This window comes from Camelus ferus, chromosome 6 (genome assembly GCF_009834535.1).
Source record: "Camelus ferus isolate YT-003-E chromosome 6, BCGSAC_Cfer_1.0, whole genome shotgun sequence".
NCBI lineage: Eukaryota > Metazoa > Chordata > Mammalia > Artiodactyla > Camelidae > Camelus > Camelus ferus.
In genome coordinates, this window is record NC_045701.1 from 31,191,935 (window position 1) to 31,205,163 (window position 13,229).

The 13,229-nt window shown below is 40.5% G+C and overlaps 1 protein-coding gene across 1 annotated transcript in view; it reads left to right on the forward strand.

Annotated features, from left to right (window-relative positions):
• The first annotated feature begins 230 nt into the window (after positions 1-230).
• LOC102522090 (T cell receptor delta constant) overlaps positions 231-13,229 on the forward strand; it is a 258,099-nt gene continuing 245,100 nt past the window's right edge. Inside the window, exons 1-2 of the mRNA XM_032481657.1 lie at positions 231-613; positions 820-1,121. Coding sequence (XP_032337548.1) covers positions 565-613; positions 820-1,121 — 351 coding nt within the window. The 5' untranslated portion in view covers positions 231-564. The remainder of the gene's footprint in view (positions 614-819; positions 1,122-13,229) is intronic.

Below are 13,229 nucleotides of genomic sequence, written 5' to 3' on the forward strand. Positions count from 1 at the left end.
GGGCTCTAGAAGCCAATTTAGAAAAGAGCAAGAGAGAGACATTAATTATTTTGGATAAAACACCTTTCATCAAGAAAGGGGAGGTCTGTGAGTTTTTCAAAAGAATCATCAGATTCTGGATTGGGAAACTTTATTTATAGGCTAAATGAATGACCAGGAAGTAGACTACAAGAAGGGCTCCTAGCCTATTCTAATCTGTTTTAAACGGGCTGCCTACATTATTCTGCTGTGTGATAACCAATGTATGTCAACTTCTTTAATCTGCAGTTCCCCTCAGCTCAAACCTTTAATACAAACTGCTTTTCCCATGCCCCTTTTCAGGTACTACCAAACTTAATGACCAGGGAAAGACCAGCAGACAAAGTGAAGGTTTGTGGTGAGCCACGTTATTCCCATCTGTGCGCACAGACCATGTGGTCTATGAACAGAACACACCCTCCTTCCTGTTTGGAGGAGTCACGTCGGAACCCAGGTACTATGTATATGTGCTGACAGGGACTCAAAGACACAGAGCTCTCGGCTGAGGCAGAACTAAACACATCTGTGCAGCAGAGCCCATGCCTCATGCCGCTCTCCAGCCTGCTCGGGGTCTTCCTGGCCCTCATCTTCTCTGGTAAGGATGGTTCCAAACATGGGTGGGAATATTCAGGGTGAAAGGATGGCACATGGTACCTCACAGGGACTTGGGGAGGAAAGGAAGATTGGAGAAAAGCAAACATATTATGATTTCAATTTGGCTTTTCTTTGGGACCTAAAGTAGCCTCATTCCTACATTATACTGCTCACTACTTCAGCTCTGTTTTCTGATTTTTCCCACAGGATCAGCAGTGGCCCAGACAGTTACTCAAGACCAGCCAGCAGTATCCTCTCACGTAGGGGAGACAGCCACCCTGAACTGTCGGTATGAAACAAGTTGGAGCTACTACTATATTGTTTGGTACAAGCAGCCTCCGAGTGGAGAGATGACTTTCCTTATTCATCAGGATTCATCTAGCGGGAATGCAAAGAGTGGCCGCTACTCTATAAACTTCAGGAAAGCAGAAAAATCCCTCAGCCTCAGCATCTCAAACTTACAGCTGGAGGATTCTGCAAAGTACTTCTGTGCTCTCTGGGAAAGCACAGTGCTTGAAGTAATAGGACGAGCCGAACAAAAACCCCAGAGCGCAGTAAGAGAGAGCTCCCTGCTGCAGGAGCCAAGCCGAGATGCACACCTGCAGCCCCCAGACAAGACACGGCAGCCCTGTGGGTGTGTGGTCTGCGGTCCGGATCAGAAGACTTAATTGTAAATAAAAGCTCCTTTTATGTCACTTGAGAACAGGTGTCCAGAGGAACACTCTACTAATACATTCTCAGTCTTGAATGTTCGACTTCAAATCAATCATGCAGAATATGTGTAAAGTTTTCTAAACTTAAAAAACTTGCCTCATAATAATTTAAAGCAGCAACTTCACTTAAAGATGCTCATATCACAACCCTGGGTGTGGTAAACTGGAATTATCATGAAAGTCACTTCCTTAATCCTTTCCTCTTAAGCTTTGTGTCAGTGAGGGCACAATTAGAGAAGCGGAACCACATAGAATGAAGGATTCGCTATAAGAATAAGAACTCAGGGAATTGCTAAAGCTGGTGGAGGCGTCTATATAAAGCTGTTATCTTTGCATCTGGTGCTGAGCCTGAATTCACTGTAAGTTAACTAGAGTGACATTTGTGATAGAATGTTGGATATGGACAAATGCATGGACAAACTGAGACTTGTTGGACACAGTAGAACCAGTGAAGACAAGTGGAACACTAAAGCTGTCTGTCTCTCACCTCCTGTCTCACAACAGTGGGTGTCCTTCAGGAGTAATGGATGTCATTTGCCCTCATGCTACATGCACACTTGGCCCAAGGCAAAGAAGATGAGGAGGAGATCTGGTGGGAGGTGGGCGAGCTGTGAGTCAACAGTAAGTTCGGGTAACCCACCAGCAGCAACATGTGTGAGCTACCACAGTGCCTGGAGCCCTGCCCCAGCCAGCAAGAAAAATACGGCTACTTCATGACAAGTACTTTCTAAATCTTGCACAAGTCTCTTTCATGTCCCACTCTAACCCAGGACAATACAGGGAAGCAAATTCTGGGAGATACTTTTACAGATAGTTACTTTGAGACAGTACAAAGTTACTCTATTACCCTCCTTGTCAACCAGGCATCATTCTGTATGTACCACTTGTAACAGTACTACTCTTAAATAAAGAGGATAGAAAACCATGCTGTCAGCTACTATGATGCAATTATTCCTCATTCAACCTAAAACAAGCTTATTCTCTCTTACAAAGAGTATGTCAAATTCATTTATCTATTTTTGGGTGATGTTCTTTGCTGTTTTATTTGGGTCACACTCTCGCATGGAAACCTGTTTCTTAACTACTGAGATATAATGAGATACAAGATTGGCATATATTAGCACATCTTATGTTATTATATTTATGCAAGAAAGACACCGGAGGTAAGAGTGGTTAACGTGTACATAAATATATTCATAGCAAAATGAAAAAGAAATTTTCATAACTATCATCATTCTTGTTTCTGGAAACAGCCATGTGATTGCAGCTGGTATTTATAACTACCTCTCCCATTATCCATGCTGAAGCCTCTTTGTGCAAAGCAAGCACCTCCCTCTGCTGCTATACTTGACTTTCTATAAAACAAGCTCCATGTTCAGGGAAATTTTATGTGAATGCCATGAAGGTGAATCAGGAATTCTGCAAGTCCACCACTGTGGTTTTGGCAGAAGTTTGCAAGGCATTGAAGGCAGATACAAGGGTCTATATAAGTGGAAATCATCTTGCCAGTATGTAGGGAAAATTGATATATTGTATTCTGGGAAACATCATTAAGAATGATACTTGACTTCACATCAGAAGCAACAGACGTCACCAAGGGAAATCATTTTTGAAGGGTTTAAAGAAAACAAATAAAACTTTCAAGCTAACTTCATATAAAAGTATATTTTTAAAATGTCTGTTAAAAACCACTAAGAGATTGGAAGTTCAATGCATAGACTGGTAAACTAAATTTGCAATGCATGTTTTGGAAAAACAACTCAAATGCAGAAGGCATTAAAACTCCTGTAAATCAATAAGAAAACAAAACAGCTAATGAAAATGGCAAAACCTTGGAGAGCCAAGGCAGAAATACGATATTCAATAGCCAATGAATATATTAAAAAATTAATATTATTATTCCTTAGGGAAATGAAAATAAAACCTCACCTGAGTGTTTCATCTGTGTCCTTTCAGCACCTTGAGTGCATTCATGCATCTAGAAGAATATGGTCCCAAGAGGAGAGGGAAAAATAATGTGTGTCCTTACCAAAATAAGTGATTAAGTAAATTTCCTAGAAGCTTCCATCACTGAACTGATATGGAGAATACAGCATACAGAAACAGGTCACAGGCCTGCACATTGAAGGAAAGGCAGGTTTTACTAAGAAAAAAGAAAGCTGATATTTATTGAACTTACTGTATGTCAGACACTGTAGTATGCATTTCAGATTCATTACCTAACGAAAATATCACAAAGTATATGAGACATGGTTAATTGTGCCCATTTTTTAATCTGTGGGAAATGAGAAACAGCTTTCTTAACTGTGAAAATCATCTCTATCTTTCCCTGTCAGCCAGAATGTAACATCTTACTGGGCTCCTAGAGTGTAAGACTTGGATAAGAGAAAGCATTTCACCCCAGAACAGGGCGGTTGGGATGTTTCAGTGTTGGTGACATTACTGGTTTAAACTGGAACCTAAAGGGAGCTAGGAAAGAAGATGCCAAACCTGGGTCCCAATTGGCCCAGAAGCAACAGATGAGGAAATCATCCACTAAGCAGTTGACAGCGCTGAAGGCTTTAGCAAGGTTCTCACATGGCGGTGTGCTGGGGAGAGAAGGGGCTGCAGGGTAGGGTGAGGTATTATTACTTAAACTCTCCACCCACGTTTCCTTATCAAGACCTGTGCTTATTGCCTTTGCCCTTCCTCCTGCAACGCTACCCCCTCAAACATCCACATGCTACCTCTGCCTGCCTTTATGTCTTTGCTCAGATGTCACACCTTACCTCAATCTTTCTATTTTCCTTCCTTGAGAATCAGGCTCTAGCACACTCGCTGTGTGAAAGCTGAAGCACTGCCACCCGGTGTCCTGCCGAACTATTTTGTGAGGCTCCCGCTGGCCTCCCTGCTGCCCTCCAGTGCTCCTGGAGTAGATGGTGGGGAAGCCCGGTCACACCAGCCACTGCTGAGCCAAAGTCCGAAACTTCCCTGTGCAGAAACCATGAGGGGATTCAGGAGGAACAGCTGGGTTTTCATCTTTTGCCTGCCAGAGGTGAACGTGATCGACTTCAAGAGACAAATATACTACATGGGATGCCTTGGACGGGAGAGCAATAGGCTGCCTTGGAAAGAAAGCTCAGAATTGTTGCAGAAGGTGGGAATTATTTCTTGCTAAGTGAAGTTGTGTCCACTGCTCTGTCCTTTCTTGTGTATAGAAATATCCTGAGAAGTGGATTCAAGAGTCAGCAATGGGAAAAAACAAACAATAGTAGCAACTACTGCTTGGTATACTCATTGCACATTATAATATGCCCCCCAGTCTCAGTACAACACCCAGTGGAGTGATTTCCCATTACAAATAAGAAACATGATAGAACATAGCTACTTAGGATAACGCATGAAATCTGCCATGTAAACTGCCCAGTACACCTCAGGAAATACTGAACTTTGTCTTGTGGATAGATTCCTCTGCAATTTTAGACTCTGTGCCCCAACCTTCACCCTCCCCCAAATTTTGTACATTGTCTGCATCTGGTTGAGTGTCTAAGCTAGGGAAGGTGTCGTGCAAGGGGATTTGCATGTGCGCTCTCACTGAATTCTCATTAAAACCCTTCAAGGTTGGATCCATCCACCTTAGGGCAACCCTGTAGTAAAATGCTTGAGACGACAGGCTTGGGTTGTATCTTAGATCTACTACTCATTAGTTGAGTGATCATGGGACAATTACTTAATAATTTTTTGTTTCAGTTTCCTCACATCTACAAGGTGGATATTGAGTGTTTCTACCACACAGGTGCTTATGAGAAGTGAATGGGGTGAGGAATAACAATGCTGAGACCAGTGCTCAACAGAAAGATATTGGTTACTTATAGAAAAGGGAATTGCAAATGGGAGAGGTTCACTGCCTGCCTGGTGGTGGAGAGTCAGTGTCAGAGTGGAGCCTTGGCGCCATACTCTGGTTAGAGCGGATGCCTTTCCTCACCACATTGAGACCAGCATTGAGAGTCCCTATCTCAATACAGCATTGTGTTGTCTTTAAAGTGCTTATCAGTCTTTAGAATTATCTTATTACTTAAAATATCTATTTATTTATTTTTTCTCCTCCTACTGCCCTCTAGGCCATTTATATCCTCTTCACTACTGCATCCTCTGTGCCTGGACACTGCTTAGCACACAGGAGGCTCAATCAATATATATGTGTTGTCACCCAGCAGGACACTATGGAGCCTACCCCAACACAGAGCCCCTGCCCCCAACCCATGTTCTCTGCATGTCTCCGGTGTGTAGAAAAACTTTAGCCTCCTAGGCCTTCACTGAGTTCCCAAGAATAAATTAATCAGAAAACTGAAAAATGGCAGAAAGAAAGGAAAACAGTCAAACAAGACAAGATAATAATAGTTTAGCCATTAAAGAACGTCAAGGACCTTTACTTCCTCCTCAAGGACTATAGAAAATACTCTGAGGTGTGTCCTTTGAGCTGTTTTGCAAATGCTGAAACCCCCACCAGGTGGAAGAAGTTAACTGGGTGCTCCCACAAGCATGCAGACCCCAGACCAGTTGGAACCAGAGGTTGATGATGCTGACGCCTGATTATCTCACCACCAACCAATCAGAGGAATGTCCGTGAGCCTATCACACACCCATAAACCCACCTCCCTTACCCTTGTCTTTAAAAACCTTTCCCTGAAAGCCATTGGGCTGTTTGGGCCTTTGGAGCCCTACCTTCCTGGACTCCTTGCTTGGTACCCAGATAAACACTGCACTTCCCTTCACCACCACCGGGTGTCAGTAGATTGGATTTGGTGCACATGGCTGACCAGACCCACGTCTGGTCCTGTAACATACATATGTTGAAGAAATATACAAAAGCTGAAATGATTTCTAGAGTCCATGCTATTCAAACACTAATACAAAAGGTTTAGCTTGGCTAATCTTTATGTTGTTTACTTAGAACTGTCAACCTTTATACCCTTCAAGTCACTTCAGGCAAGATTTATTGAATTTATCTCATGGTCAATTGGCTTGGCCTCTATTTCAGATAATTCTGAGGCTTGAGGCTGCACGATTCTGCCCTATTAGTTGAAGGAATGCTCCTTGCTACTTGTTGGAGGTATTCACTTCTTGCCCTGGACACAGCCCTTCTAATATGTCAGTAAATTTATCATGAGATTAGTATTTTCAACAGAAACAAGTTCTAAAGGAAGTGGCTGTCTGAGTGGTGTGGTGATGCCCTCACTGTCATATCATCAGGTGGACTGAATGCTGTGACCTGGAGAACCAAAAAGAAGGACCCTGACATGTAGTGGTTTCCGTTTGTCTAGCTGTTCCTTCCTAACCCTAGACCTTACACTTATAAGTTAGGAGACACTAATGAGACTTCTCAGGATTTCCTTTATTAATCACATTGCATCTCTTTTCTTCCCATGGAAAGATAGAGATCAGCCATGAAATGCCCTGCAATCTCGTTCCACTTTTCGAAACACCATTTAAGTTTGAGTATTTGGAAGGCTCTCTTCCCTGATGTTAGCACCTACCCCATGCTGCTTCCTTTATTTCACTGGAAAGGTTATGTAGTCAGTTTACACTACCAATTTCTCACAGTACATTCAGATTATCAACAATCTTAATCAATGCTATCTGGTAATATTAAAGTCTCCCTGGACATATTACATTTTTCCAAGTATATTTTGAGCTCACAAGGAACAGAGTGTGATGCTTTTATAATGTTCGGAGCTCCTGGGGAAATTCTGGACACAAAATCACTGTTTAACCAGATATGTGCATGTTGAATCAAACTAACATTATTCCTGGACTTTGAAACAGGCAAGTTAGAACGTAATTCTCATTTACTTTTAAGTAGCTTTATTGAGGTATAATTGACATTCCATAAAATTCATCCTTTTTGAATTTACAGTTTAATGATTTTTAGGAAATTAGCTGAGTTATGAAACCATTACCATCATTCAGTTTTAAACATTTTTATAACCACAAAAAGATCCTTCGTGCCCAATTACAATTAATCCCTCTTCCAACCCTTGGACCTAGGCCACCACTGATCTACTTTATCTCTCTATACGTTCATTGTCTGAACAATTAGTATACACGGAATCATTCAGTATGTGACTTCTTGTGTCTGGCTTTTTTCCTTAACATAATATTTCTGAAGATAATTTTTTCTGTAGCGTATATTAGTATTTAGCTCCTGTTTTGCTGAATAGTAATTCATTAGTTAATATACTATAGTTTGTTTCTCCAGTCACCAGCTGATGGACATTTGGATTGTTTCCATTTTGTGGCTCTTAGGAAGAGTAACCACAAAGTAGTATCCCATTATTTTCAGAACATATCTGCTCTAGTATTTAAAATATTTTCTGAGCATCACAAATGTAGGTGATGTGGCAGATTCCAAACACCATAGACTCCACACCAGACAAGGAATGTGTTCTGATTCTTACCCAGCTACTTCCTAGATGTCTGGACCCTAGTTAATGACTCAGTCTCTTTGAGCTTTAGTCTTCTTGTCTATAAATTGTGACTAATAGTAACTCTATTGTGTCACTTTTGTATTAGAATAATGTGCTTATGGTAAAAGATTTTTAGTATGTGATATGTGTGGAACATTATAATTTGAGGGATTTGAAAGTTTTAAAAAGTTTATTGAAAGCTCATATAAAAGTTTGCTAGCCAAAGTGCTTTTCCTGCCGCGGATTGCCATCCTAGTGTCCCAAGCTGAACACTAGCAGTCCACCATTAGTCCGCCCACTTCTGAAAGGTTGTCAGTTGTCTTTGAGTTGTGACTCAGGGGAGATGGCCTCAGTGTTTGTGAAGCTGGTCTCAGGACAGCAGGTTTGATCCCTCCTTTTGAACCACAGGAAACTGATTCTAAGGCAGAAATGGTTGGTGTGTCTCTAGGACATTGATGTGGTCTTGTCTCTGATTGGCTGGGCAACCAGATGCAGAATCCTGTTTTCTGAAGCAGAATATTCTACAGGTCTAGGCTGCAGAACATTCCTCTGCTGAGGACCTTGGGCAGGATAAATGGAGAGGAATCCTTGGCCAGTCTCACTGCTGATCCTGTGGCTTCATCTTGGTGGTAAGCCCAGGGGTCACCAAAGCACGTGTGAACAGTCTAGGGTGGTGATGGGGAAGGAGGAGGATGCAGTCAGGCACCTCTAGGTTCTGTCTGGGAAGGTGTGAAGACAGTGAACACTCCATGCAGAGATCAGTCTCTATGTCTGACTTTGTCTTTCTGAACAGGAGGGAGCCTCCTCTTGAGCACGAAACAGGGTCCTCCATGGTTGCACGTTCAGGAAGGAGAGAGCACCAATGCCACCTGCAGTTTCCCTTCCAGCTCTTTTTATGCTTTTCACTGGTACAGATGGGAACCTGCAAGAAGTCCCAAGAACCTGTTTGTAATGTCTTTAAATGGGGATGAAAAGGAGGAAGGACAAGTAAGAGTCACTCTGAGTACTAAGGACGGTCACAGCTCCCTGCACATCAAAGGACCCCAGCCCGAGGACTCAGCCACATAGCTCTGTGCCTCCACACAGTGCCCTGCAGTCACCTGCAGCCCCTGCCCAAACCGGTGCCTGCTGCTGCTCTGGTGCCAGCGTTGATGAAGGGCCATGTATGGAGTGAAAAAGACATATTCAATGCATTGCAGAGTTTTCGATAATTCGGTCACTGTAGCTCCCTAAACTAACTGAACTGTTATTAATTATCACTAACCTAGACTCCCACCAACATTTTAGCCATTTCATTGAGTCAGATCCTTTGCCTCCTCTTTTGCCAGGATTCCAGGTGAAGTAGATAGTTACTCAAATCTACCTAAAATAACCTGGTTAATCTACAGTAATATTTACCCTAACACATCAGGAATCATCCTAAAAGCTATGCCTTCTGTCATATTTCTTCACGTGCATGAACGCAACATGTGGACATGTGGGTAAGACTTTTCTCACACATCTGGCATGGAATCTGCCTGTTTCATACCTAAACAGCCAATTCTGCTTCATATAACTCACTGGGGATTTTGATTTTGGTGTAGGTCAACCTTTCCCCTACATGGACACCTGTATTTGCATTTTTTCTCATGGGGGCTATTTGCATTTTTGAAAATCAGTTGTGATGACACTTGGTCTCTCCTCCGGTGTCTGAGACTGTGATATTGTATAATAACTGGACTCTATGGTCTGAGTTTCTTTGTTTGTAATTCCAAGTATATGAGGCTGGCCACGTATCTGGTGCTGAAATCACTTTGCAGCTTTCCAAATAATCCACCAGTTTAATACCCCATCATTACTCTGGAGACCTTTAATTCTGGAGCCTTTCTGGGTTTTGTCAACAAGATCAACTTCCTTCTGTGCTTCTTCACCTAGCAGCTTGAGTTTCAGCTTTCTCCCAACATTAGTAACTAGTTATCCAGCTCCTGTCCAGCTTCCTGAATTGTGTTACTATGGCTCTTTGTGTGCTTCTTTTTGTAGATTTATCATTAAAAAAAAAAACTTATTACTCTCATTATTTCAATGTTAAAGAAAAATAATACATCTATTAAAACAGTTTTGGATTGCATACAAATTCCTCAGACTGACATTTAAGATTATATATACCTGACAAGATTTCTTTCAAAAATCATTCACTAGGCAGTGATGAATCCATTTCACCATCAGAGTGGGAATGGTTGAATCCGTTTTGCTGTGTCAATGTGTGTAGACCGGGAAGTGTGAACACAGGCCTGAGTCAGGAGAACCCGCAGCTCACTGCACACTCGTTCTGGTGGAGTGAAATAACACGGAGAAGAGCTGCCGGTCAACTCCCCCAAACTGAGTCTCCATCGTTATTTGTATACAGATCAAGGGAAGATACTTCTAATGTTACCAGTAATGATCCTGTGGCTAGCTAACTCTGAATTGGTAGAAACAAGAGGCATAGAAAAGCAGAGATGAAGTCTGGCTCATCCGTGCATTGTTGCAGCACAGTGCTTCACAACCTTTTTCATATCGTAGAACACAAAGAAATCAATTCCATTTATACAGCACTTTCACGAAGGAAGCCGCCCTAAACCGATCCATGACTCCAAGTTTCCTGGCACCCCTGCTCACCCTAGGAGGTGAGAGGATAAAGTCTTCCCACACATTAAGCAATTCCTGGATTCAGCAGCATATAACTTGAAAACTCTACTGTTATATAAATGTGTGAAAAAAGTAAATCTGGAGCGGAGAGCTCTTACAAAAAAACTCTATACCTTTATGAAAGTCATGAGCAGCTAAGGAAGAACAGAACAATATTCTCAGTCTCTTTGGGTTTAAAATTGATCTGAAATTGAAAATAGTCTGTTAAATTTTGATTATTTCTCAAGTTACAGGCATGCCCTTTTAAATAGCTCATCATTTTGTTTTAGTGATTAGCCACATGGAATGAGAAGAGTAAGTGAAATATAAAAATCACATCGAACACGAAAAGCTCACATCTGCCTGTTTACTGCAGGGCCCCAGTGTGAGCAGTCAGCCAGTTGCTCCTGTGAGTGGAGGCCCATGGGTCTCATCACACCTGAGCTGTGCCAGCATGTCTTCTGTGCCAGGGCAGGAGCACTAGGACCACACGTGAGAGGAGTTCAGTGAAATAGGCAGATGCTGCAGGCCCAGCTGTTAGACACAACCAGAAATCAGAGAGAGAAAAAAACACATTTTTTTGTTCTTGCCAACTGCTCACATGTCCTCAACAAGACTCTTCTTCACAGGACTTCAGTGCAGTTGAGTTTTACTCCATAACAAACCACCCCCAAATTCAGCAAGTTGAAACAGCCACCATTTTATTGTCTCATGATACCTCTGCTCCAGGTGACATCTGGGGGTTTGACTGCACTAGAACACCTCAAATAATATAGATCGAATCAGGAAAAGACTGTTTCACAAACTCCATCTGTTAAGCATATCTGAGAGATCAATTCTAAAGTTAGGAGAGTATCTGATTCGTTGCATGAAATGGGCAACATGCTACACGATTTTCAAATTAACTTGTCATCAGAAATATAGAAGAGATAAGGATGCTGTAAGAAACAAAATAACAAGTGCGTACACATGTGGCCACAGGAAAGAAAGTATCCTGAGCACAAAGAGAAGAAAACTTCTAAAAATTATTCATTTGGTAATTGGAACAAAAGTTTATAAAACTGCATCATCAATGTTATAAATAACTGGTGACTGTAAGACATGAAGCAAAAATTTGAAAGTGAGAAAAAACTGAAATTAAGGATCAAATGAGATGAGAAGATAGAGATGGATGACAAAGTAAGATTTTGTGATAAAACTAATTCTGAAACAGTATTAGAATAAAATTGGGAAGTATTTGCTTTATGTGTCAAGGATGAAAGATTTTCTTTTCAGTAAGTGGCATTTGATAATTTATCCTAGTGGGGAAAAATGTATCTTGGCCTTTACATCATATATAAACAGCAGTTCAGCTAGAGTGCAGATCTGAACATAAGAATAAAATATAAAGATTGTAAAAAAAAAATGCAGAACTTTTTCATTAATTTGAGTTAAATATTTCTTAAAGAGAATACAAAAATATATAAACATTAAAAATTGGACTATATTGAAATTGCCATTAAAATTAAGATATTCCAAGCATTAAAAGAATAGTCAGTGAATAAAAGATATGTGTGGCAAATTCTATTATCAAAGGGTTCATCTCTATTAAAAAAAAAAACTCCTTAAAATCATTAAGAAAAAAAAATAAACTTCTAGAGTAGGCAAAAGTCATAAGCATGCATTTCACAAAAGAAGATATACAAATGGCCAATAAACATGTCATTTCTGTAAAGTCCACAAACAGATATAATTAATTTATACTGTTAGAAGTCACAATAGTGTTACTCATGGGACAATAATGTAAAGGTCATAAAGGGAACTCTTAAGTGTTGGTAATGTTTTTTCTTGATCTGAATGCTGGCTATAAGTGTATGTCAACTGTGTGAAAATTTATCAAGCTGTGCACTTACAATATATTTATCCTTTATTATACAGATATTATGCTCCAATAAAACCTTTAAAATGATACAGTGGTTTCCTATTGCTAATAAGGTGATATATGAACTAAAACTAGAATATCAGGCTGAAAGTGTTTCCTCTAAATGCAGGAACAAGATGCGGATGCCCATTCCCAATACTTCTGTTTAACATAGTGCTGGAATTCCTAGCCACAGCAATCAGACAAGAAAAAGAAATAAAAAGTGTTCAGACTAGAAGGGAAAAGGTAAAACTGTCAGTATTTGCAGATGACATGATACTTTGTATAGAAAACCCTGAAATCTCCACCTGGAAACTATTTGAACTAATAATGAATTCAGCAAGGTTGCAGGATATAAGATTAATATACAGAAACCTGTTCTGTTTCTATACACTAATAATGAAATATTAATATGAGATTTTTTTAAAAAATATCATTAAAAGGAATAAAACACCTAAGAATAAACTTAACCAAGGAGGTAGAAGACCCGTACTCTAAAAAGTATAAAACACTGACTGAAGGAAACTGAAGATGATACAAAGAAATGGAAAGATATCTTGTGCTCTTAAAGTGAAAGAATTAATATTGTTAAAATGGCCATATATTCTCTTTTCTGTAAGTTAGTTAACCTCAGCATGCCCTTTAAGCTCACTTTCACATGGATTAGTAATACACGAGTGTCTTACTTGTTGACAGTTATTTGTTCTTTCCCATCTTGCAATGAGAACCTTTAGCCAGAGTATATTTCCTACACTTCTCCACACTGTAGACTTTGGATGTGGTGATGTGACTAGCTTTGACCAATGGAATGTGGATGGATAGGAAGTATGCTGTATCACAGCTAAAACTGAATATATTCACATGGTCTATCTCTTCTGGTTTCTGCCCTCCTGTACCAGATAGTAGTTGTTC